The sequence below is a fragment of the Diospyros lotus genome, chromosome 11 (genome assembly GCF_014633365.1).
Source record: "Diospyros lotus cultivar Yz01 chromosome 11, ASM1463336v1, whole genome shotgun sequence".
Classification (NCBI taxonomy): Eukaryota; Viridiplantae; Streptophyta; class Magnoliopsida; order Ericales; family Ebenaceae; genus Diospyros; species Diospyros lotus.
The window spans coordinates 2,910,712-2,938,505 of record NC_068348.1 but is presented as its reverse complement, the minus strand read 5'-3'; the positions used below and the strand labels follow the sequence as shown (position 1 = coordinate 2,938,505).

Sequence of the window (27,794 nt, the reverse complement as noted above, 5' to 3'; positions counted from 1 at the left end):
TGTTTAGCAAAGTAAAAAGTAAATATTACCTGTAGATTCTTGCAAACATTCATTGCTGTTTCAATAGAATCAAACTCTATAAAACCAAAGCCCATGGAGACATTCTTTCCATTTTTCAAGTGCTTCTTCACCTGCACTGGACAGAAGAGAACAGTGATAAGAGAAAAAGATGCTATTGAATGATATGTGAAGAAGGTGCTTGGAGTTGGGAACCAAAAGACTTACCCTGACACTTAAGATTCTTCCCTCTTTCATGTGTTCACTAAAATGCTTCCTAATAGATTCATCAGATGTCTTAAAATTCAGGTTCTTCACAAATAGTGATCGCGACTGCAACCAAAGGTTATGATAAGAGATTATAAGACAACAGGAACACAATTATAGCTCCGGCAGATCAAAGCTATACTAGCATGCACCCAACGAACCATGAATTTGATAGAAAGCCTTTATTTCATTTCACTGACTATGCATGCATGTTTGCCAAACTGCAAAAGTCATATTGTAACAGATCTACCTAATTGCAGATTCAAACCTTCTTGATGCGAGAAACTAGTACTGAGTTTGAATATGTAATGTCTCATGCTATAATCATATTGACCTTATAATCACATCACATCATGGTCTTGAACTTGATAGGAAATTTGATTTGTTTTAATTTTGATATAAAAACTTCGATTTTGCTTAAATCTTGTCATTTAGACTCGTAGCTTTTACTTTTAGTACATCAGTTTGAATAACTGTAATCTGAAATTTTATCTTTTGTGCTTGAACTTTAGCCTATAAATAGCCATTAGTGATGTAAACAATATACAGTGAAGGCATCCACTGATTAAGACAAGCCCAAAAAATCAATCAACCAATGATAAATGAGGACACCACATGATAGCTGCATCCCCTCAATAAAAAATTGCATAAGCTATTCTTCCAAAATGAAATCTTGCATATGCATCACCTTTGCACATGAATGCTCGACATAAGCTAGAGGATCTTCAGAATTCTGCTGATTTTTCCTAATGAGATGTGTAGTCAAGTGCTCGCCCACAAAGAATAACTTAACAACAAACATCTAGACTATGCCATCCCTTGATGATACAGATCTAGGAGCTAAATTAGCATACAAGTTGTGTGCCTTATTCGTAAGGGACTAGGAGAGTAGTCTTCAAGACAAAGGCTATGATCAACCTTTAAAATTCAAAGGTTTCAACCATTCACATAACAGCTCTTTGAGATTACCCAGCTTCCCATCAAACCTTATGAATTCAGGCATCTCATAATCTCCAGCATACAAGACATAAGCTACCTGCAGGATAAGGGGGACAATAATCCATTTCTATTATGCATAAGTGATTTAGTACGCTTCTAGGCAAGAATGCAAAAATTTATTCTTGCATATGAGACAACCTAACAAGGACCTTCACTGGAGGGGTAACACCATGGAGGCAACTCCAAACATAGGGGTCACAGATGGAAGAATATGCAGTGCTTAATCCTTGGCCAACAGAGTTCATCCAAAAGGGCTGGGGTTGATTTATAAAGCATCCTGCTAGAGAGTCTTATTAACATGACAGGCTATAGAAGCTGGTGCAGTCTAAAGTCTTTTAAAGGGAAATTATTGATTCCATCATCTTTTGTTGCATTTGTTGCATGCTCAAAATGTTCAGACATGATGCAGACAAAGATAAGCAAGAACGGCAATGCGTCCCCAACCCTATCTGCTGCAAACCAACCAAGTTCCACCACCACCTATCCTCCTTCCCTAATTCATACCCACCCCCCCAGTAGCTTCCAAATGTCATCACCACACCTACCCATCCCATCTAATCTCATCCAAAATACCCTGTCCATTCATTGCCAACCACCATTCCTTCAACTCCTATTGGTCACCACCAAGCCTTCCCCATGGCACAAGCTCATTCCTTACCCGATCCACTGCCAACAGCCACTCCCTCCACTGCATCAACCACACCAAGTTTATCCATTCTATCCAAAAGCACCTGTTACCTGATCAGCCAGCAGGCCATTCCTTCCACCTGCCTCCCCTCCCCCAAAATAAAAAAGAAGTGCTCATCTACCCCTACCTAAACTCAATTCAGCCCAGCCCTCCCTGATGAGCAGCCAACAACTCTCCAGCTGAACCAGGAAGCACCCAGCAGACCCACGACCCCCACACAGCCGCAACCCTCCCAAAAATAAATAGATAAATGAAATAATAAAAATTGCTAATAGATCACCAACCACCACCATGGCCAGCCAACCATCATGGAAATTTAATCACCCGCCAACCCCTTTTTATTCTATCACCTCCTCCCATCCCACTTGGCCACCACCCATACCAAGCCTTACCCATCTTGTCCCACTCCAAACCCTTGCAGAATCATTTTTCCCTCCGCCACCACCAAGCCTAGCAAACCACCACAACAAATGAATAGGTCCCAGCGAGAGAGGTAGGGAAGGCAACGATGGTCCTACATACGAGAGAGAGAGAGAGAGAGAGAGAGAGAAATGGTAAAGGGTGGTTTCTATTGAAATCCATGAAATCATCATAAGCCATTGCCGTTATCCAATGGTGGCCTGTCAAGTGCAATCAAGCTCACACTTATATAAAATGTCAAGTACATAAATGCTGTACAAATAAGACACATGAAAATCATTTGGATAAGTTTCTTACCTGGGAAAACAAAATGTGGAACATTGCTAATCAAAGTATAGGTGACAGGCTGTTAGAATCAAAAAAAGAGGGCCAAACTTGGTAGGTTTGCAATGGTGGAAGAGTGCTAACTGTAATTAATCCTTTAGCTTAAAAAACCATATCTTTCTTAGCTGTGTAAAAGCAATTAGGGCAATAGGAAACCTAGGGCACAAAATACTGAAACGAGAGAGAAAGAAGAAATGCTCTCGAGAACTTTCAATTGAGAGAATGAAAAACTGAACTCAATATTACAAGAGAAAGGCTCACTGAGTTTATATACAGCCGAGCCTAAGCCACTAAGCTAAGCATTGTCAAACTAATTAGCTATCAAAACATGCAGCATATATATCAAGACACAATAGCTAACTAACAACAACACAATAGATAATGAAAACTGAAATGAATTCAATCAAGTTCTTCCACAAGCTGAAGGATGATAAATCAACTGCCAATTACAAAAGATTGCCCCATCAATCTAGAAAGTTAAATTTCATTAAATGCAACAAGTATAGGGAAGCCTTTGACAGGTGCTGTGTCTGTTAGGTACCAGACACAAGGCAACTTCTACAAATGTCAGTGCTTCCTAAAGCAAGGTTGGTAAGACACAGCTTGACATTAACCAGGCTATGTCTTTGCTTTTCTCCTTTTTCCATCATCATCTTTGTAATAAAAAATCTCCTCCATTAGAAATCTTTTATACCAAATAGTGTTTTACCTTGTGTATCCAGAGTTATTTTAATTAGAAACAACTACACCTCCAAGAGAGAGGATGTAACTCAAAGGTGCACAATTCACTGTAATAAATAACTGAGGAACAAAGGTCAAGTTACACCATATATAGCTGATTTACAGATTCTTCTCAAAAACAAAACATGACACCCCTCTGTTTGGGGAACTTTAACTCACCAAACTCTTTTTCTTTATTAATATGAACTTAAAAAGACAAGCATGTATTCAACAAAATTTCAATTGTGGGATCTAAGAATGAAATAAGAAGAAATGTGAGTGGCTTGTCAAAGATTGGGAATGCTGCAAAGGAAAATAAATGTCAAGTTAATGTGATGTAGCATTTCTTAACTCCTGATAAAGAAAACAATATGAAATTGCTCTATCCAAATAGAAATAATAACAGCTTTCTAGTGAGGGAGATTTCTTAGTATGTTACTACCTTAAAACACCAAGGTAAAGTAACTCTAAAGTAAAGTAGAAAGTCCTTCCAAACTATGAAAACTACTAAGCTTAAAAATTTCCAGCCTGTAATTTTGGCTTCTATACATAATGTTGGAGAGAGTCATAGCCCATGAAGAAGTCACGGGAAGCAGGATAAAGAGGCTGATTCAGTAGATAAGCCACCAGCAGTTCAAAAGAAAGAAGATAAAGAAGCAGCTAGATAAGTTCCTAAAATTTAGGAAAAATAATAGGAGAAGATAGAAATATTCTTATCTTATTTTTCTGTTGTATATTAGCTCCTAATTTATAGGATTAGATAGCAATAGAATCTTGTATAAATAGGTTTCCTATCTATTGAATCAAAGTAAGCGAGTTCTTTGATCTAAACTCAACTTGATTTCAAATTTTCAAGTTCCCTACTCTAGGGACCAAATCTGTTCATGGTATCAGAGCTCGGTTTTTATAGCTGAGCATCTCAATCAAGATGGCTAGCCCTAATCCAACAGCCATTCCAGCGACTGAGGAGTCTTCCCTCGGATCAGCGTCTCGGCAGTCTAGCATGCAGCCCACCAGCACCTTCTCCATGGATAGCCAAACTCTACAAATCACACAGCACAAGTTAAACGGCAGAACTTTTCGGGAATGGTCTCAGTCCGTGGCTTTAGTGATTAAGGGCAAAGGAAAATTTGGCTACCTTTCTGGAACCGTCCCAACACCTCAAGAAGAGTTCGAGGATTACCAGCGATGGGAAGTAGAAAACTCCATTCTCATGGCATGGCTAATCAACTCGATGGAAGCAAAGATAGGCCTAACCTATCTGTTTTATAAAACTGCAAAATAAGTGTGGAGTGCAGTCCATGAGCTATATTCAGACCTTGAGAATACTGCTCAATGTTTCGAGATTAGAGCAGCCATTCGAACTACAAAACAAGGTGGACTCTCGGTTACTGAATATTACAACAATCTAGTAGAGTTGTGGCAAGAAATGGATTTGTACTATGACCCAAAGTGGGAATGCTCAACTGACAGCCAGAAATATAACAAGATGCAGGAGAAGGAGCAAGTTTTCGACTTTCTTCAAGGCCTCAATTCAGACTTGGATAAGGTTCGAGGACGCCTCTTAGGCATCAAGCCTCTACCAACACTTAGAGAAGCATTCGCGGAAGTTAGACGTGAGGAGAGCAGAAGGAGAGTCATGCTTGTTTCGGCAGAACCCAACACTGGATCTGCCCTTGCTACAACAAGAAAAGAAGAAAATCTGAAGGCTAAACAATGGTGTGAACACTGTAATAAGCCCTATCACACAAAAAACAACTACTAGAAACTCCATGGAAAGCCACCAAATTGGCAACCAAGAAACAAGAAGGAGAAGGAGAGGGAAAGACCAGCCTATACAGCTACAAGTATGCCTACAACTGCAAGTCCTCCCAACAACGAAAGAGGTATGGGATTGAATCTAACAGCAGATCAAGTAGATTTCTTGCAGAAATTACTGAATGGAGCACATATTCAAAAGGAATTAGATGGACCAACAGCAACAACTCCAGCACCATCTTTCACCCAAAGAGGTAACACAGTTTTTTCCTTAACTACTAGGAGGATAAGCAACAGCAGTTGGGTTGTGGATACAGGAGCATCCGATCATATGATCGGTTCCATGGCTATGTTCGAAAATTTTCAGTTGGAAAATAGGGATCTAACTGTGTTAATGGCAAATGGAACAATATCTTCAGTTAAAGGAAAAGGGAAAGTATGTGTGGCTGGTTTAGTACTTGAATCTGTCTTATATGTGCCAAATTTGAAGTGTAGCTTGTTATCTGTGAGTAAACTCACTAATGACCTGAATTGCACCATGACATTCTCTTCTTCACATTGTATTTTTTAGGATCGGTCCACGGGGAAGATGATTGGCAGTGCTGAGGAGAAGGATGGGCTTTATTGGGTATTGGACAACAAGGCTTTTCTTAGTCAGTTGACTCGTAGTTTTTCTTTTTCGGTTAGTGTGAATTCAGAAATTTTGTTATGGCATAAACGTCTTGGTCACCCTAGTTTTCAGTATTTGAAACATTTGTTTCCCGATTTATTCATCAATAAAGCTAATTTGGAGCTCAAATGTGACCATTGCATTCTTGCCAAACAAACTCACAGTTCCTATTCTCAAAAGGCATATAATCCTTCCAAACCATTTCATTTGATCCATAGTGATATATGGGGTCCAGCTAGGGTTTCAAACTTGAATGGTACCAGATGGTTTGTGACATTCATTGATGATCACACAAGGGTATGTTGGGTATATCTAATGAAAGAAAAATCTGAGGTATGTGCAATTTTTCAGAATTTCCATAAGCTTGTTCTAAATGTCTTTCAATCCTCTATTTGCATCCTTAGGACTAATAATGGCCGAGAATACTTCTCTTACCCATTTACCCAATATCTCACTACAAATGGAATATTTCATCAAAGCACATGCCCCTACACTCCCCAACAAAATGGGGTAGCAGAAAGAAAAAACCGCCATTTACTTGAAGTGGCTAGATCCTTGATGTTCACAGGTTCTACTTCTAATAGGTATTGGGGGGAGGCAATTCTAACAGCTGCTTACTTGATTAATAGGCTCCCAACCAAAGTTTTGAAATACCAAACACCCTTGAACAACCTGATGACTACATTTCCTTATGTTCGGATTCTCAATACTCTTACCCCAAAGGTGTTTGGATGTGTAGCCTATGTCTATCAAACCAGCCCAAACCGTCACAAACTAGAACCAAAGTCATTCGAGTGTATTTTCATTGGTTACTCTCCTACCCAAAAAAGATATAAATGTTATTGTCCCACATCACAAAAATTCTTTGTTTCTTGTGATGTAATATTTAATGAAACAGCCTTTTATCACACCGGTACTGCATCTGAAGTGGAAGAAAGTCATTGGGATCCCACAATTTCAATGCCTATTACACTGCCTATGTCTCCCACTACTACTTGTGATGATCCTGCAGCTGTTTGTTCACAGCCTGCAATGATTGAACCTAGCAACAAGCCCAAAATTTGATCACAGTCCAAATGAACTAGGGGAGACTGACCTAAGGGAAGAATTGAATCCAGAAAAACAACTTAAAGTGTACTCAAGAAAGCAAAAAAACCCTGCTCCTCAAATCAGCCAGTTGTTGGAACCTGAGATCGATCCAGAAAATGAAGAAAACAGTGCAGCAGCTAAAGATGATTTGGATCTACCTATTGCAGTCAGAAAATGAGTAAGGTCTTGTGTGAAATATCCCATATCAAATTATCTAAATTACTCTAAATTATCCCCACAGTTTAGGGCGTTCACTGTAACTATGGATGAAGCTTCCATTCCCAGCAATATACATGAAGCTTTGGGTGATACAAACTGGAAGAATGCTGTGATGGAAGAAATGAAGGCTTTGGACAGCAACAATACATGGGAACTGGTGGACAAACCGAAGAACAAAAAGGTAGTAGGCTGCAAATGGGTTTTTACTGTTAAATATAAATCAGATGGAAGTATAGATCAGTATAAAGCCAGGTTGGTAGCCCAAGGGTACTCTCAAACCTATGGTATAGATTATGAAGAGACATTTTCCCCGGTTGCAAAGTTAAATTCCATTAGAGTACTTCTATCCATTGCTGTTAATTTAGATTGGGAGCTACTTCAGTTTGACATCAAGAATGCTTTTCTAAATGGAGAGCTAGAAGAAGAGGTATATATGAAGATTCCACCCGGATTTGAAAATGAAGAAAAAATTGGGAAGGTATGCAAACTACACAAATCTCTTTATGGTTTGAAACAATCCCCTAGAGCATGGTTTAAAAGGTTTAGCTCAACTTTAACAAAATTTGGTTACAAGCAAGGTGAGGCTGATCATACTCTATTTATTAAACACTCAAATGGAAAAAGGTGCAAATTGATCGTGTACGTGGATGATATAATTGTTACAAGGGATGATGCCAATGAAATTATAGCTCTAAAACAAAGATTGAAAGAAGAGTTTGTGGTAAAAGACTTGGGAAATATTAAGTATTTTCTGGGAATGGAAGTAGCAAGAAGTAAAGAAGGTATTCTAATATCTCAACGAAAATATACTCTTGATCTTCTAAAAGAAACAGGAATGCTTGCGTGCAAACCAAAACAAACTCCACTTGAGAGGAATTGGAAGTATATGAAGAAGGATGATGATCCACCAATAGACAGAGAGAGGTATCAAAGGTTAGTTGGGAGATTGATTTATCTGTCTTTAACACGCCCAGACATAGCCTATTCAGTGAGCATCATAAGTCAATTTATGCATGCCCCAACTCAACAACATTTGAATGCCGTATATCACATTCTGGGATGCCTAAAGGACACTCCAGGTAAGGGACTGTTGTTTAGAAGACTGATGAACGAGGAGCAGAAGGTTTTTCTGATGCAGATTGGGCAGGGTCAGTGATTGATAGTAGGTCTACATCAGGCTTTTACACAAAGCTATGGGGTAACTTAGTCACCTGGAGAAGTAAAAAACAGTATGTTGTAGTAAGAAGTAGTGCTGAAGCAGAATTTAGGGCAATTGCCCAAGGAGTTTGTGAACTAATTTGGGTAGCAAGATTGATGGAAGATTTACAAATGCCACTAACTAAACCAACATGGCTCTACAATGATAGCAAGTCAGCTATAAGCATTGTTAACAACCCCATACAGCATAATAGAATGAAACATGTCAGGATTGATCAACACTTCATCCAAAGAGAGATAGAAGATGGAGGTATAAAACTTACCTATGTTCCCACGGCAGATCAAGAGGCAGATATATTCACTAAATCCATGGCTAAACCAGGGTTTGAAACTCTCATCGACAAGCTAGGAATGAGAAATATCTATTCCTTAGCTTGACAGGGGGTGTTGGAGAGAGTCATAGCCCATGAAGAAGTCACGGGAAGCAGGATAAAGAGGCTGATTCAGTAGATAAGCCACCAGCAGTTCAAAAGAAAGAAGATAAAGAAGCAGCTAGATAAGTTCCTAAAATTTAGGAAAAATAATAGGAGAAGATAGAAATATTCTTATCTTATTTTTCTGTTGTATATTAGCTCCTAATTTATAGGATTAGATAGCAATAGAATCTTGTATAAATAGGTTTCCTATCTATTGAATCAAAGTAAGCGAGTTCTTTGATCTAAACTCGACTTGATTTCAAGTTCCCTACTCTAGGGACCAAATCTGTTCACATAAAATTAATGCTGACCAAGAATGTAAAAACAAAAGATGTAAAACCGCAAGCAACACCAATGACTAACGTAAATAAATTCTCAATTTAAATACTGATGACAATTATAATTGCTGAGTACTTGTCTTCTTTATTCACTGCCCCAGCATTCAGCATAAAAACACATGGGGCAAAAATATACGCAGTATATGATCCCCCCAGACTATAATTTAAAATGCAAGACAAAATCTACAGGTCTCAGAGTTGATGCTTTACATGTCTGTGTCAAGCCCCTGATCAAAGGCCAGGCCTATTCTGGAATTATAGGACAGTTAGAGAGAATCTGGAGGGAGAATTCAAGAGAGAGAAGTAGAGAGAGGGAAAGAATTGATATTCTCATTCATGATTCCCATCCTCTTGCACATGGCCTTTTATAGGCTTCTCCCTTCAGTTGTAATGGCATAACCGAATGGGTACAAACCGCTTAAGCTGTAACTGCTTAGTACAATAGGCTTATTCACTATCAGTCTAATTACAGTAGTACCCTTAGGGTCATGACACTATGGTTATGCATAAAAGTGAAGGCATGCTTCCACTGCCCCAGTATTACAATGGTTCTGCATAAAAACACACAAAGCACAAAATCTATGCAGTAAATGATCCCCTCAGAAATAATAACTAGAATCTGAAATGTCAGATAGGTCTTCAGTGTTAAGCAGTGGCATATGTCTATGTTTATGCACAAAAGTGAACACTATGAGAAACCAAAAATTTGGCATACTTTCTAAATAATTTATAATGTGTCCATTAAATATTGTTAATTGAAATAGAGATATTAATCAAGTACATTATTCAGTAAACAACTAAAACAAAATGATACAACTGGAAAATAGAATGATTTATCATACCTCAATTCTATCAGGATCAATCTCTCCATCTGTTATTCCTTCCACTTGTTGCTCCAATATTACCCTCTTGACTTCATTCTCACCAACAATGACAGTATTTGCCGCATCAATAGATGTAGTATTTTGATTAAGAATATGATCAGGTGCCCATTCCAAATATAGTGGAGCATCCCTAAGTGAAAATTAAGAATCAAAATGAAACTGTGATCCTGTTTGACAAGCTAACACCACCAGGATGCAACATATGGTAGTGAAATTTTAATACCAAATTTGTATAAAAAAAATGAATATCTGTTATATTTTGGAATTAAGAGAGTGAAAGTATCCTTGCTTAAATATATAGAAATTAAAAGGAAAAAAAAAATCAACAGGCAGTATAATTGTGTGTATTAATATACATATACATATATATATATATATACGAGAGAGAGAGAGAGAGAGAGAGCACTAGAAGTTCACTAAGGGTGATATTGGCTATACATATACTGAAGCAGAAGACCACAGAACATTATTCTTAATCTTAAAGATCAACTGAATTTTCCTTCAAATAGGCAAGCAAAACTTGAAGTAGCATATAACAGCCATCAACCAATAGCCACGTGATCTGAAGGATGTGAAATCATCTCCCAATATTTTCCATCACGCTACTTAGCATCAGAAAGATTTATTAAGCAATATTTTTCAGATATCTCTGCAGTTTTAACACCTTCACAAAATTTTTAACAGATTTTCCTTGAAGATCAAACATACATGTGTAGCACAGCATAAAGGAAAACGTAACTCACACAAACTCATATGAAAGCATTTTCTCTAATAATGGTCTCAGTGCTCTGTCACAAGATTTATGATAAGACATTTAAGTACACAGAATCACTTGCTATAATTCCTTTAAAATGAACAAAATTTCAGAACTAGACTGTCTTCAGGAAACAATGAAAAAAGAAGAAAGCATGGCGACTTGCTTCCAAATTTGAAAGATAGAGGTATCACATATTGATGGATATTAAGTTATTAACTAACCTCCAATTGAGGTTTCAGAATTACGAACTTATATCTTCATATAAAAAAGGGGCAGGGACATCCCCTTCTATTGGGATCCATCTACTATTAACTAGGACAGTATGGCTCAATAAAATAACTATTCTACTCCTACATGTTAGCTTACAATGTCATCTATGACTACGTAATCTAATAGATAAGGTCTAAACTAGAAGCATATGAGATATTAAAAGTTTGTAAAAAGTAAATCATATAATACATTGTCAAAAAACACACACTGATGCGTATAATGATACTCTAACCAACAAAAAAGAAAAAAAGAAAATTCATATCCTTATATATGTTTAGTTGAGCTCCGAGGGTTTTAGGATATAAATTTCATTGAAAAAGAATTCGTGTATATAGTCTTTAGTGGTCCATAACAATATACAAAACATAAAATCATCTTACAGATTATTATAGAATTTGCATTCAAGTTGGTACATTTTTTTTCTTTTGAAAGAACATTTGATTATATTATATTAATGCATAAAATGAAGGCAGCCACTTGGAACATCCCTACCAAACAAACAAACCCCAAGAAAACCTGAACAAAACGAAGAATTAGATGCTAAAATCACATGGCCATGACAACAGAAATCACTACCAAGCTATAATGAATATTCAACACCCCCAAATATGAAACAGAGTTCACCACACTGTTCCCAGAAATCACTACCAAGCTACCAAGTTGGTACATTTGGAAGGTAACAGGAGCACTAGTGTCATACTTACTCTCTTTATTTTTCTTATTGAATTAGCATAATGAAAGTCAGGAACCAAATCAAGATCATTGTCTGACTTGGAAATTCTACAATTACTAGGTAGCAATCCTCTCAAGCCATGAGGGGAAAACATAACAGAATCATCGTTAACCAAGGAAAATGAGTAGGCAAATTGAATCCATGACAAGTGTCTGTGCAGCAGATTCAAAAACCTCAATAGACTAGATGGCTTTCATGCAATAAATGATGAAGTGATTATTAAAATATCCTTTACGCAATAGTGATAAGTTTTGGTCAAGATTAGATGGTTTTCATATCCCTACCAAATCCAACCTGATATAAAAGAGAGAAATTGCTGCCTCCCTTGGTCTGTTGAGCAATGATACTAGTACCACAATTTTACAAGTAAGTCTACATTTACTAGTTATTATTTTGTTACTAGTGCCATTATTAATGAGTAAGAGAGACAAAAATCGAACCTCAGAATGTTTGATAAACTGAAACCTTGGTACTGGAAACTTTTAATTACTGAATTTTTAGTGCCAAAGATGCAAGCATCGATTTTAGAGTTTAATCTTTATATATATATATATATATATATATATATAGATAGATAGATAAACCATGAAAATGATAACTACCTTTCATGGAGCAAACCCAACATCCAGTGGTAAGTCAAGTTCGTTTCACTTAAAATCAAGGTGCAATTCCAATCAATTTTAAGCTTCAAATCATAAGAGCTCATTTATTATCTGACACACTTATTAGAAGATAACTAAAAAGTACTATATTTTAAACACTCCATTTTGTAATCAAACGGCGCCTTACTTGTAACGCTTGTAAGCTAAACCTCTGAAAGCTGCACGTGCCTCAGCTGGTTCAAGGAAAACAACCTGAAATGTTGTGAATAAAAGCATTATAAGCAAATGCAGAAGTAAATAGTTGGTACCATTATGAGTCATCTCACTAATACCCACTGAATCTTTATTAATACTTGGTTCAATCTTCTGCTATAACGGTTTGGTCATGTGAGACATGGTTAAAAATGGTTTGGTTTTGTGAGAAGAAGACCAACCAATAAAGGCTCCTGCGAGGAGTGCAAATGAAATGGAACAAGTTTCTAACAAAAGAGGTAAAGGAGGACCAAGAAAAACTTGGTGGGAGAATCTTGGCTATGACATAAGTTAGAAGAGCCTTCAAATGATATGGTATGATAGAAATGAGCCATCAAATGATAAGGCTTGCTATGTTGCTGTTGTAGTAGTTCAATGTTCACTGCCCAACTCTTCTGATTATTTCTTTCCTCTGTCACCATATAACATTAAAACAATCATCTATATCCAGTCATGCACTTCCCATAATATTCTCTTCAATCATAGGTCTCAACTTTTTTAGTTAGGAAAACTACCTCAGTTCAGAGTTGGTGCCTTCAATGAATGTACTAGTTGTTTAAATAAATAAATACATAAACCTCTGGATTGTGGTAAAACCTTTGCTAATTTTGGAGGCTGACACCCTTACCAAAAGAGAATACGCACTAAACGGATTATAACATTCATGAATGCATTTAGAGAATAAATCAAAAAATCCAAGAGAGACAAAGGCCAAAATTCACTGAAAAGCAAACACATTAAAGGGATTGCACGTATGCATTTCAACCCAGAGCAATCCTAGAGAGACACCCAAAAGTGCAAAGCACATACCAAAGCCAAAGTTTTTGTTGGAGGGAGAATAATTTTGTCCAAGCTGGCAAATTTCCCAAACATCTTAGCAAGTTCACCTTCAGAAGAACTGTAAGGCAAGTTCTTGACTAATATTATGTGGTTGCTTCTCTTCACACCAACAGTTTTCCCACTGGAAAATTCTTCTAATGAGGTTATATTAACCCCTGCATTTACAAGCGCCGTTTTTGTCTCGGCGATCACTTGAGTTTCTCCCAAAGCAATGCGGACAGCAAGATCGTCAGCTTCTCGGTCAAGAAAATCACTTTTACTTGTACCAAATTTTCTAGCAACATTTTCAACGACCTATTCACAAAACATAAAAGAAATAATAAACAAAAAGACAAAGTGAGAATGAAACGTAGGTACTTAGATCATAACTAAAAGAAAGAATCATGCAGACAAATAAAACAGCTATCTAATTACATCAGTTAGGCCTAGGGTAAGAAACTAAAGGGCCTAGTTTTGAGAGAATACCATGCAAAATTCAATAACCTTTAAATGCGTCCAATTCATGTTCTAACAAAAATGTGAAAGATAACCAACCTGGAATGATTCAAGCTAACAGACAAAGACTTTAAACTACATTAGATCGCAGTGGATATACCCACAAAAGAACATGCAATAATTATGAGGAATATTTCAGCAGCTCTACCTACAAAGTATACTTGCTACCGAAGCCCTTCTCTTCCAGCATTAACACATATAACTAGAAGAAGGTGCAATGTGAAAAACATTTTAGTGGAAAATCAGTGAACTGATGAAATAACTATTACATGGTGAGGTATTGGCATCAACAACCATCTTCCTAATCCCTTTTCAACCTAATTGTGATAATTTTACATAAGGACTTATAGGTCAAGAATAGCAAGATAATGCTTCCCAACTTACACAATCAGTACCAAATTTCCACAAATTTGATAACAAAACAGCTTGGGGTAAATCAATTTTCATAAGTTAAACTTGAGAGACTATGTTGGAGTTAGCACCCCATATTCCCATCCCAATTGCTAATCCCTCCTACAGAGAGAGAGAGAGAGAGGAGAAGAATTACAACTATTGTGTCATGAGTCACATAAATAGGTGTTGGTCTCAGATACTTGTAATAGAGATCACACCTCAAGTGTAGGGAAGAGCCGGATGAATGTGGAATTTTCTAGGGAGAATTCTAAATGCTTCCATTGTAAAACGTTCCAGAAGTATCTAGAGTATCCTACATGGTACTAGAAGATTCTAGAAATTGTAGAGGTCATCTAGAGTTCTTTAGAAGATTCTAGGTGTCAAGCCTCGAGTATGAGGCTTGGGCAATTCTGGGAGAATCGGGAATTTGAGAAGGAGAAAGGGAGGGAGATTTGAATTAAGAAGAGGGAGAGAGGAAAAAGAGAGAGATTAGAGAGGGAAAGATCCGAATGCATTGATTGATAGATCCCATCCTCACATACAATGCCCTTTTATAGGCTCGCTCTAGCTAGTTGTTATTACAACCGAATCCCACAAGTGGCTTAGGCGGAACCGCCCGCACATGCAAACTGTTATTACATTCTGCTATGCCTCTTATAGCTATGCAACTCTAGTTTATTACACTTAAGCCATTAGGCTTGTGACACTAGGGTCCCTACAAGATTCTAAAGAAGAGTAAGATATTGTAAATATTTCTAGATTTTCCTAGTAAGTTGTGTAAATATCTCTACATGTATATTAGATGACCGACATGTGGCACAACCCTAGCCACACACTCTTCCCATTGAGGCCTATAAATAGAGGAAAGCCTTATTTGTAAAGGCATCCAAGACAGATGTACTATTTTGAAGTGTAATACAAGAGACCTTTCCAAAACACCCTTGAGTGTTTGATTTGCCATTCTCTTTATGTTCTTTTGATCTCACACTACATTTTGGAAGGAAAAAGGCTGAACTTAGGCTCTCTCTTGTGGAGGAAGTGAGAAGCTTAAGTGTCACACAAGTGCTGGAAGATTGAGCACATGACAATTAACCTGGCTTCCTTAACTTATTGATTTTGCACCTAAAATGTAATATACCAGATTATAAAACATAAAGGTCGTAACCAGTGCATGAGGCTACCCACTTTGTGAGGGTTGAGAAAGGTCATTCTTATACACAGCCTTGCCTTACATTGCAAAGAGGCCATTTCCACAACTTAAACTTGTGGCCTGCCAGTCACAAAGGAGCAACCTTACTGTTGCTAGAAAGGCTTGCACTTACCAGATTATAAAGCTCATCCATCAAATTTCTCTCCCAAAAGTTTCGCTATGACAACTTCTTTCCATGATCAGGTAAAAAAGGCCAAAATAAATTTGAAAGTTTCATGAAAGAGTGCACAAATGCATGGTCCTACTATCCTATGCACTTATTTCTTCTTCAAATGCTTTTAGCTATGCTCATTTCTTTTTCCAATACTACAAGCTAACTGATGTGGCAATCCACGATGCCCTGCAATCAGTCCAACTGTAACCAAGATCTGCCAATTATAAAAAGAGAAGAAGATCATAAAATTGTTAGCTTACTTGTCACTTTGTTGTCCCATCACATTTGGAATCGAACTGTTAGTCATGGAAATTCAGCATGTCTGACTTAAAAGCAATGTCGAATAGGAAGGTAATATAGTTTAGGATTCCTAGTTGTTTAAGAATATATTTTATTTTTCCTTTTTGGTTTAGGATTCTTATTTCCTTTTGGTTTTGGATTCTTATTCTTATTTGCAGTTGGATTCCAATTATAATTATTTGCCTCTTTAGTAAAGGATTCCCTTCTATAAATAGGGGTGCTATGTAGTAGTTTTTAATCAAGTAAAATCAATTGAATAAAAAACAGTTTTCTTTAGAGAAGGATAAATCCTCTTGTTTTCTCTTCTCCCTTGTGGTGGATTCCTAGGGATTAGGGTATAGCTGTATCCTTGGGGTGGCCTACCAAGGTGGTGATTTGGCCGTTCATCAACATCAACTTTGTTCATTCATAGTGGGGTTTCAACCTGGCCAAGATCGGATTGAAGAGCCCATCCACATTCCAAATGCCAAAAGGTGGCAAAACAATTATAAAAAAAAAAAAAATCAAACATGGGCTTAGAAGGGATAGCTACTTTGAGGAGATACTTTCATTTCTGCACTATAGTCTACATGATGAGCAAGGAACAGAATTTCAAGAGATGGATTGGGAGACCAATGTGATAGAATCGGATAACTATTTTGAACAATATGAAGTTAATAATGACCACCAAAATGAAAAGCTTGGGAGGCCTTCAAAAAAGTATTCATGCAGACAACCTTCTGTTTAGAAACAAGGATAGAGAAAGCTAGAAGATTTCTAAATTTCTATCATGGCTTCAGACCCTTGCTGTTAGATAAATAATCAACATTTAGGGTTTAATGTTGGTTTCCAAGATAAAGCAGCTATTTGCTATCAAAAGATACTGCATTTAATTTCATGAGAAAAGCAGTTGTAAATGTCATAATACAGCAGAGGTGCAATACTTCTAGGAACAACAGCACAAAAAAGTTTGTTTGCTCCATTGGCATTTCTTGCTTACCCCCACATAGTGGGATTAAGACTTAGATATGTTTGTTGTTCAGTTTAGTGCTTCTTGGTCACCTAATTAACAATCACACATGTTCATCTTTTACAAACAACATAAATTTTACTAACAATGGAAAGAAGGCAAGCAAAAGTAATGTGGAGTGCAGAAAATTGAGTTCTCTTTTTCATTGAGTGTAAACATACATTTCATTTTTGGTTATCAGGGAATCTTTATGATTCCTCTTCCACTTTTAATAATTTTACGAGGGGATATGTACTTATAAGAGAGGATATATTTCCCTCTATATCCATCCTGTGCACAAAAGTGGGTCCCATTTTGGCATAAAAGACTATACCTGTCCAAAAAATTAAAAGCATGCTTTATCACAATTTTTCATTATGAAAACAATGGCAACAATCATATTCATTTTCAACTGGCATATCTCCTTATCTAATTACCTACTTAGAGGGGATGCATTTGACTAATGTTTTCTTCCTCAAATGAATTTCATCCAACTCTCTTTTTTCTCATTATTTTCAAACTAGCTAAAATTCATTTCCTCACCAGTCACCACTGCAAATCATGTTCAAGTTTTTCTTTTCTTAACAATAATAAATCATGCTTTCTAAAACCATATGAATGTAACAACATTCAAAAATTGAGACCTCGTTTTCTTTTTGTAAACAATTACAACTATAAATCATGCCTCCCAACATCATATGGCCATAACAACCTTCCAAAATTGACTTCTTATTTTCTTTGTGTCAACAAATACCACTATAAAATCACTCTAAACACCACAGCTGCAACAACCTTTCAAATTTTACTTTTTCGCTTCAATTCTTCACATTCAGACAGGCTGTCTGTGCCTGATGGCTCAGACAAAAACTATAGTCCTGCTTGTATGGAATTTGACCAAATTTCAATGAACATATAGCACAGTACTTGCAAAAATCAATCTTAACGAGCTAAAATGGATGACAATGTGACATGGGACCGTCTCAAGGGAGATTTGGATGGGTTTATTGTAGGCATAGGAGTAGATTTTAGGATGTATTTATGTTTGGGATTGTTCTACATTTTTCTGTAATTGTGGGTATGTTCGTTATTTTTTGTTTGGACAAATATATATGTGTGTGTGTGCTTGAATGTGAAAGGAAGTCAATGTGATCATATTTCAGAAACCCCCTTTCTCAACTGCTCTACCAATCTCCTCTCTTCTTCATCTCCTTCTCTTCTCTACTTCTTCTTTCTTCTTCCTTCTCTATTTCCCTTCTCACTTTTCTCTCTTCTTTTCTCCATTCCCTCTTCTCCTCCATCACAATGTCGCAAGTTTCACCAGGTCTCCTCAAACGAGGATGAAACTGGATGAAAAACAGAAAGCAGCACTCTTGGTCCACCAATGAGGACCAACAAATTTGATTTGTTTCAAATCCAGTTACTGTGATAAAGCAGGATGGATACAAATGACACATGCCGCACATCCTATTAACAAATTAGAAATATCCTTCCATTGCATCTGTAATAAGTCTTAATGCTATAATAGTCCTGAAACATACAGTATCAGGTCGCATGAACAAACTGTTCCATGCTCGTGTATTTCCGCTGGCTTCAGATGCCTTTTTCTCATCCTCCCTTCTTTGCTTAAATCTCTTTAGAGATTCATTTGCAGAAGCAATGCTCCTATAGAAAGATGAAAAGTGAAACATCAGCACCACAATTTTATTGACAATGGAATATCATGATGCTGCTAGAAAGAGGAAAATTGAAACATCAGCACCACAATTTTATTGAAAATGGAATATCATGATGCTGCTTACTCTTGCTTCTCCAAAGCAATTTTTTGCTTTGCTGGCATAATATGCAATAACCTTCCTTGAAAAATTGAATTGTCCAACTCTTCTAAGGCTCTGAATAAGAAATTGCATGTCAAAAATGCCAATAATAGAGTATTTCCCTATAACAGAATATGAAATAAGGAGATGAAGAAAGAAACAAGAAAATAAGGTCAAATTTTAAACTATAGAATTAGAAACGTCGTAACTATACAAGAAAAGATGAAAAATGCAGTCATCCATAATAAGATCAAAGTGGCATCTATTAAGGGCAAATGTGTGAGACACAATTAAGATGGTCCAATCATGTGAAAAGAAAACCAATACAATCTTATGAGAAGAGAGGATGAAATGGACAAAGTTTGCAGCACAAAAGATACGGGGAAGACTAAAAGAAATTTAGTAGAAAACTCTTAAGCATGATAGGATATAATAGCTTTACAAAGTATATGGCCATAGGCCCATAGATAAAGAATACTGGCAAGCTGGAATTTATGTGGTCAACCCCAACGAGTAGATAAAGGCTTGGTGTGTTGTTATTATCATAGTTACATCTTTTCACCGAACACTACAATCTTTTGCAATTAATATATAAATATAATGTACATTTTTGTTTTCATAATCATTGTTGTCAAAGTCGCCAATCAACCTGTATGAATTTACGAGTCATGTAGGTTTAAACGAGTCAACTCGCTTATAAACTTGGATTTTCATATAATCGGAGTTGACTCACAATTTAATACTATAAACTCGGTAACTCAGCAGTAAACTTGGTAAACTTTGAAATTTACATTATATATAAATTAATATTTGAAATTTTGATTATGGATGAATGATGACAAATGATGAACTTAATATTTAGAAATTTCATATTATTTAGTATTTTTGAAATCAATAGATGAAGGTATTTTGAAATAAGTACATACATGTATTATATTCATAAGGTTTACGGTTGTTAATTGCAATAATCATGTTACTAAGCAATATTAATTAATTTTTTATAAAATTATGTTATTCTAAATATATATTTACATACATTAAATGGTATTTTTAATTGTCTCTAAAAACTTACGATTTTACGATCCGAATTTACAATTTGATTTTAAGGACCATTCTTCGATCCCACTTAAAATCTCGATTTTAACAACCATGTTCATAATCAATACATTTTTCCCTCAAAATAATCCATGTTTTAACAATAAGATTAGAATTCTTAATATATTTTTAATACTAGGACAACATTGCTGTCTTTTGTTAAGTTAATTTGGTAACTAACGGCAAAAAATAATGCTAGAGTATCTAAAGGCATAAAAAATCTCAATATTGAGAGTCCAACTTTATAAAGAACATATCTAAGAGGAAAATGCAGCTATTAGTGGGTTGTATCCCAAAAGCAAATATCTTGGACCTGAAGGGGGGTCAGATTGTAGATCTTGCTAGTTAAGCTGAAAGGCAAATACCTGGAGGCAGATTCTGGAAGTGAATAATGAACATAAGCAGTTCCTTTTGACCTCTTCGTATCTTTATCAACAACGATATGAACTTCAGATACATTGCCAAATCTGCTAAAGTGCTCTTCCAGCTCATACTCACTGAGTTCCATCAAATAACATTAAGGCACAAAAAAAAAATAGTAAATCATAATCTTACATTAAAATTAAAATAAACAATTAGCAATATACCAGCACATCAAATCAATTCACTTATTGCATAAGAAATATGTCATCCAATACAAAAGGAGAATAGAAGCATACCTGGTAGTATATGGCAGATTGCGGACAAAAAGACGACCAGTCTCTAGAAGTTCTCTGTTATCATCTTTCAATCTTGGTGATTGATTGCCTAAATCAATCATCTTGTGATCAGAACTTCCAGAAAACTCATCTTGGGCATCCTCTTCAGAAGCTTCTCTTTTTAAGGAATCAGGTTGTACCCTTGGACCTACTTTCCGAACATCCTGGGCCTTATTGCTTTTCTTCGGAGAATGCATTCCACCACCATCATCATCGCTGTTATTGCTGTCATCCTCCTCATCACTACTTTCAGAATCAGACCACTCTTTCTTCATTCTACTCTTGAAGTAATCCACATCTGAGGTAAATTCATCAATGGCCAAATTGTTTGATTTTTCAGTTGGTTGAATCTCTAATGACTCATTTTCGGCTTTCTCAGGTTCATCTATTATAGTCATCACTCGAGCTGATTTCTCATTGAGTAAGGCTGTCATCTGGGTGTTCTCATCATTAGCTTGTCCATTCTTCTCAACATTGGAAGCAATCAATGAATCATTTCCCCACAATTTTGACTTCACCCGGGGCTGCATTACTTGAAGAAACTCCTGAAGCTGAGGGTCATCATCCTCAATGTCCTTCTTATTATTTTTTCCTCCCTTGGAAATTTCAAGGCCCTCCCTCTTAGGAACAAAATTTTCTCCCTGAGTTGAACTCTGTGGTTTGTTAATGGAATACCGACTCCATGGACGAGGAATGTTTGGATCTCCAACTTTACGAGCAATCTGATGACAGAAAAAATCAGGATTACTTCCAACATATTATTTAGGAACATCAGCTAGCATTACAATACATGGAAGTCTAGAATTCATGTAGCCGACCCCACATAGTGGGATAAAGGTTGGATATGTTGTTGTTGTTGTTGTATTGGTATAGTATAATAATCAATCAATTAGTAATGCATCATTAGTTCCAACATTGCATGTTACCTATTTCCTATGCCATATGCTCATCAGCATATCCTCAAGTGCCATGAAGCAATCAATTTCATATATAAAAAGCACTATATAATTTTTGTTATATGTCTAACACCATGAGGATTAGCCAACCAGTTACCAGATATATGGTAAATTACCAAGAACCAATTCCCTTCAAAATATGTGTGACATAGTAACTTTCTTCGGATTCCGTTCAATTTGAACTTCTGAGCACTTAGCCATGTAGCATGCTATGGTCTAAGTATACTTAAACAGAGATATCCAAATCTGCATAGCCTCCCGGTTGACTTTAACCTTTTGAAGGTCACAGAAATCTGTGAGAAACTGATACAAACAAACAAAGGGAGATGCCACCTGAGCAGCCAAGGAGTAGTGCCAGGGGCAGAGAATATGAACAAGGCTCTTAGACCAACTGAATGCGGAGGAACACAGTGAGGCTTATGCGTACAACAGGATAATTGACTTGAGGGAGGGACCGTGGATGTGAGAATTTGTTAACATTGCAGTGGAGGTGTCAAGGGCGTGCTTGGGGATTGTTCATCTTGCCTGCTTTTCCATTTTTTATTAACTGAATTGTAATAAAAAGGGGCAGAGGGGAACATCATCAAATGAATTAAGAAGTTTCTGCTTCTTCATTTCCTTCCAACTCTTTTCTCTTCTTCCCCCAGAATTCTGGCGTGATCACTGCCCTTTCAGTGAGCCTAACAATTTGGTGCTCTCATTGAGAGAACCCTGATGTCAGATCTCAGATCTGGCAATGGCTTCCTCCGCAATTCAGACGGAATTGCACGCGAATGAGAAACCCAAAGGTAGTGAAATTAGAAGGAGAGAGATAGGGATAGAGAAAGAGAGAGAATTGAGAGAGAGATGAGTGAGGAGAAATGTGATTCAATTATATTTTCAGATACCCGCTAAAGGGGCAATGAGCTGGCTTATATACCCTCCTCAAGGGGGCGCCAAACATTTGAATTAAAATCAGCTAACTACCAGCTTCTACACACTTCTAAGCTCCAACCGCCTACTCCCATTATTACTACATTACCCCTTCGATTAACAGGCGCCCTTGCCCCTGTCCGTGACACCTGACAGTAAGTGAAGTCATGGCAAATTCCATGGCTGAAGGTACTCGATCAAAAATGGAGGTGGCAAACAAAATATTCAATCTGGTGATGGACAAGGTAAACACTCAGTTCGCTGAACTCAGACTCGGAGAGGGCCTTCTGGCCAAAATGCAGAACCAGAAAGAAGAGATTGGCTCGCATTTGATCCAATTGCAGATGCAGACATAGGAGCACTTCACATTTTTCATCACGTGCTTAGCTCAACCACTGCCAGAGATGAATAACCCTCGCACCAATGAGCCTAACCCCAATAAGATCACCCCAGATCCCCTGAATTCCACCCGGGAAGGATCCAGTAACACTCCCCTTTCAAGCGCAACCCCTCAATCATGTGGATTCCCTCAACCTGGATCAATTGGTGCCTATTTCAAACAGGAATTCCTAGGACTTTCCAAGTGGATTATCCTCTACTTAAGGGCCACCTGACGGATTTGTTGTTTAAGGCGCAACCATTCTTCAAATTCTATGGGATCCCTGGTGCCCTGAAGATCAGTTTAGTCTCATTCATTGGATGGTCCAGCTGCAAACAACCTGTTGGGAATGTGGGGAGAATTTGAAGCAGCAGTCAGAGTGCGATTTGGGCCTGCAGAACTCTAAAATCCTCAAGAAGCACTTGTCAAACTAACGCAAACAAACACTGTGCAAGAATAACAGACTCAATTTGAAAATCTCTTCACTGAGTAACTTGGACTTCCAGCTAACTTTCTCAAGAATTGTTTTATATCAGGACTGAACCCTGAAATACAACAAGAGGAGTTAGCAAACAAACCTAGTACCCTTACTCAAGCATTTGAGTTAGCTAAATAAATTACACGAGGACAACTGAAGGTTCCTAGGACCTCAAGCTCCAGAAATTCTCCTACCTTCACTACCTCATTGCTGGGATCTCCCCCACAGCTTAAAACTGCGGCTCTTCCCTCTACTCCCAAGCCTGAAACTAACTTAACTTCACCTATTAAACAAAGCAGGAATGAACTCAAAAGGGAGAATGGATTATGCTATAATTGTGATGAGAACTTCCCCCCCATGCACAAATGTAGCAGCAGTTACTAGTTCTTAATCAGGACACAGAGGTTGAGGAAGATGACACTAAGGAAGGGACCAAGGATCAAACCCTGATGGAAGAGCCCTCCCAAGAGCCCATGCCTGAGATTAGTTGCATGCCCTGGAAGGCCAAACCAATCCTAAAACCATCAGGCTATCTGGCAGTATGATGGGCCACTCAGCTCAAGTTTTGATAGACTGTGGCACTACACAACTTCTTGCAAATCAATACTGCAGCTAGAATGGTGCTAACAATGGAGAGATAGGTTTTTGGGGGGAATGGAGATTACATAATGTGTGAACACAGGTGGGTGGGGGTACCCTTGCAGGGGCAGCCGGTGGTTTTCACCCCAAATCTCTTTGTTTTGCCAATCAAGGGAGTTGATGTTATGTTGGGATACAATGGCTAGAACTGTTAAGTGTTGTCCAGATAGACTTTAAGGCCTTCACTATGAACTGTTATGTGAGATGGAAAAGCTGTTTCTCTGCAAGGGAACACTAAGGTCAGGGAAATTCCTCTGAAGGACAGTCAATTACAGAGGATGGAGAGCAGTGGGGAAAGTGCAGAGTTCTTTCATCTTAAGATAATCCATAGTGAAGAAATGCTGATGTCAGACGAAAAAGGATTACAATAATTAATTGAACAGTATTAAGACGTGTTTCAAGAACCAGCAGGCCTACTAATGTCATGCACCAAGATTTAACCTAGGGTTTGTAAGGGAATTTGGAAGCAATCAGGAAAGAGAGAATAGAAAGGGAGGGAGAATTAGACAGATAGAGAGGAAGAACAGCAAGAATAGAGAGAGAACAGGGAAATCAGAAGGGAACGAGAGAGAGATTATGTTGTCCCAGTCTTCTGCCTCACTTAAACACTCAGCCCTCAAGATAATTGGAAATACCCCACACACGAAAGAAAAGAAAGACAGAATATGACAGCAACAAAATAGAAGAACACGCACACACAAGAAGACACAAAATTTATCCTGGTTCAGTTGCCTTTCGGAAACCTACATCCAGACTGCCTTAGGCCTCTTCTCCACTATCTTGAATCATGAAATAACAATTACATGTACTGAAAACTCTCTCTAACTGCCCTATACCCAGGCTATACAGAGATTACAACAGATTACAAAGCACTCACTAGCTTTCCTCTTACACAGCACATAGGGGCAGACCAAGCACTCACTAGAACTAATGGCCCCCGACCCCTTATTTATAGAACATAGGGGCAGACCAAACAAGAACTAATGTACCAACAACCTTGGTTGTTATAACTAACCAACTAACAGTAAGACTAATTAAATGAACTACCGAATACATCCCTAACATAACTATCCACCCGAGACTCTCAACTTATCTAATACAAATGATTTTAACAGATTAGAGTTGAGAGAGAAATAAGAATTCAATTATCATTTCACATAATGATTTCTTTACAGCTCTAGTAGCTTTATATAGCTACGTCTCCTAGGTAAGTAATTATGTTACTGAGTAAAATGAAAAATACAACTACTAAAATAACAAAATAACTATTGCTAATTACTATCATATCCTTGGGGTCATGGCAATTACCTCCATTCAGGAGAATTAATCGCCAAAAGACCAAGCCTGTAAATGCCAGGCCTTATAGGCATGAGAGAGACAAGTGCAAAAGATGTTGGACAGAGGAGTGATAGGATCAAGCATTAGCCCATTTTCCTCTTCAGTCCTGTTGATTAAAAAGAAAGATGGTTCATGGAGGTTTTTGTCAAGCCCTTGAATTAGGGTTGGCACTGTCGATAATGCCGATTGTAAGAACGAGAGAAGAGAGAGGGGAAGAGGGAGAGAATCAGAGAGAAAGAGATCGAGAGGGAGGAAAGATTATTCATTCATTCAATCGGTAAATCCTCCTGTGTGTCGTAGGTCTCCATTAAAAGGACCTCTAGTCATACAACAATTTCCTCTAACCACTTAAAAGCCTACCCTAGCTGTTACAACCATTCTTCCCACCTTCTAACCCCCCTAATGGTCTACAAGAGGTAAGTAATTACAAGATTACCCCCCCGGGTCGTGACAGTTTTGTGTCAATTACAGGGCATTCAATGCAATGACAGTAAAGGATAAATTTCCCATCTCCACCATTGATGAATTGTTGGATGAGCTTCGTGGGACATTCTTTTTTTCCAAACTGGCTATCACTAAATTAGAGAGCACAAGGACATTGGGAAGACAACTTTTAGAAGACAACTTTTAGGACTCACCAAGGGCACTGTGAATTCTTTATGAACTTTGGTCTCACTAATGCCCCTTCCACCTTCCAAGCCCTCATGAATGAGATTTTTAAACCTTACTTGAGAAGATGGGTGGCAGTATTCTTTGATGACATTTTGGTTGTAAGGATAAGAAGGACCGTCATCAACCCCTATCCCAAGTGTTGCTCCTGCTGAAGCAGAACTAGCTCTACTAGAAACTCAGCAAGCGTGCTTTCTTTCTGACTTCCACTGGATATTTGAGTCACACTGTATCAGAGAAGGGAGTGGAACCTGATTACAAAAAAAAAAAAATGAAGCCACAGTATAATGACCTAACCCTACCAATCTAAATGGCTAAGAGTATTTTTGGGACTCACTAGGCACTACAGAAGGTTCATAAGGAATTATGCCATGGTGGCAGCACCCCTGACTAACTTACTCAAAAAGGGAGGTTGGAATTGGGATGAGGGAGCAGCACAAGCATTTCAGGGCCTAAAGACCCACATAACACAAGCACCTGTTCTAGCCCTACCAGACCTGACTGCTCCTTTTAGCATTGAAACTGATACATCCAATGTGGGAATAGGGGCTGTATCGACACAAGGCCAATATCCCCTCACTTATTTCAGCAAGAAACTTCCCCCAAGGTTGCTGCAGGCCTCAGTTTATGTCAAGGAACTACATGGCACTCCAAGAGTGGACGAATATCTCCTAGGAAGTTCATTTACCATCTGCACAGATCACAAAAGTCTCAAAGAATTGATGACTCGGTTCAGACCACAGAACAGCAAAACTACATTAGTAATTTATGTGGTTACAACTACGCCATAGTGCAAACCAGGAAAGAACAATATCGCAGCCGATGCCTTCTCCAGGAAAAGTTGATCTGAACAGGAAGGGGAGAATGTCATCTCGGTTCAAGCCATGATGATGGTCATTTCAAGGCCTACCAGTGACCTAATGAAGAAAATACAATAGCAAATTGAAGCTGTCTTTGAATTGATGGGACTACATGGTAAGTGGCATCAAGACAAGCATACTGCTAGTTTGTATCAGGTGAAAAATGGACAGATATGTTTCAAGGGAGGGTTATCTTGGCCTGCGACTCTCCACTAAAAACATTGATAATCCAATAATTCCATGACTCTCCTATTGTGGCATGCAGGGATTGCTAAAATCTTCAAAAGAGTGGCTGCCAACTTCTTGTCACGCCGTGATAATGAAGTTTGCCTTGAACCAGTGAGATTCAAGAGTAGAACGGAGCTAAGGAAGAATGTTGGGGAAAGAAGAGAAATGAGGGGGAATATTGAGAGAAAGAGAGAGAGAGAACGTTGGGGGAGAATTATCAGAAGTGTTCTATTAATTCTTCAATATCCTCCCACAAAGCCGGGATAGCTGATATACTCGCTTGGGTGGGTGTAGGTGCAGCAAATTACTCCCCATCGAGCGGTTACAACCATATCTTTTGTCCTTTTCCTAGGGCCTATCACGTGGCCTTTTGATTCTAACAAACTTACAGCTGGAAATTGAAATACAACACTAATAGTAATGCAACAAGAGCCCTAACAGCAACAGTAAGGAAATAAACAAAAATTTAAAACAGCATAGTCGTGACAATTTCCCCCCCTTCAAACTTTTCTTGTCCTCAAGAAATGCTCAAGAGACTTGCCGCCCTTGGAAAACGCTGCAACAAGTTAGGTAGATACTCCCAAGTGTCACCATTAGTGCCTTCTAGTCCCCATTTTACTAAAACTTGGATGAGGGGAACTCCTTGATTATAAACCACCGTCCTATCCAATATAGCTTCTAGTTCTTTCTACTCGTCTTCCTCCTCCGGCAGTATAGGTATCTCTAG

The 27,794-nt window shown here is 37.8% G+C and overlaps 1 protein-coding gene across 1 annotated transcript in view; it reads right to left on the bottom strand.

Annotated features, from left to right (window-relative positions):
• Positions 1 to 27,794, bottom strand: part of LOC127812867 (uncharacterized) — a 45,430-nt gene that overhangs the window by 4,409 nt on the left and 13,227 nt on the right. The window contains exons 5-13 of the mRNA XM_052353389.1: positions 20,570 to 21,330; positions 20,276 to 20,407; positions 18,801 to 18,890; positions 18,540 to 18,663; positions 13,432 to 13,755; positions 12,557 to 12,621; positions 9,966 to 10,137; positions 226 to 330; positions 30 to 131 (exon numbers count right to left, since the gene is read on the bottom strand). Of these exons, the coding sequence (XP_052209349.1) occupies positions 30 to 131; positions 226 to 330; positions 9,966 to 10,137; positions 12,557 to 12,621; positions 13,432 to 13,755; positions 18,540 to 18,663; positions 18,801 to 18,890; positions 20,276 to 20,407; positions 20,570 to 21,330 (1,875 nt within the window). The remainder of the gene's footprint in view (positions 1 to 29; positions 132 to 225; positions 331 to 9,965; positions 10,138 to 12,556; positions 12,622 to 13,431; positions 13,756 to 18,539; positions 18,664 to 18,800; positions 18,891 to 20,275; positions 20,408 to 20,569; positions 21,331 to 27,794) is intronic.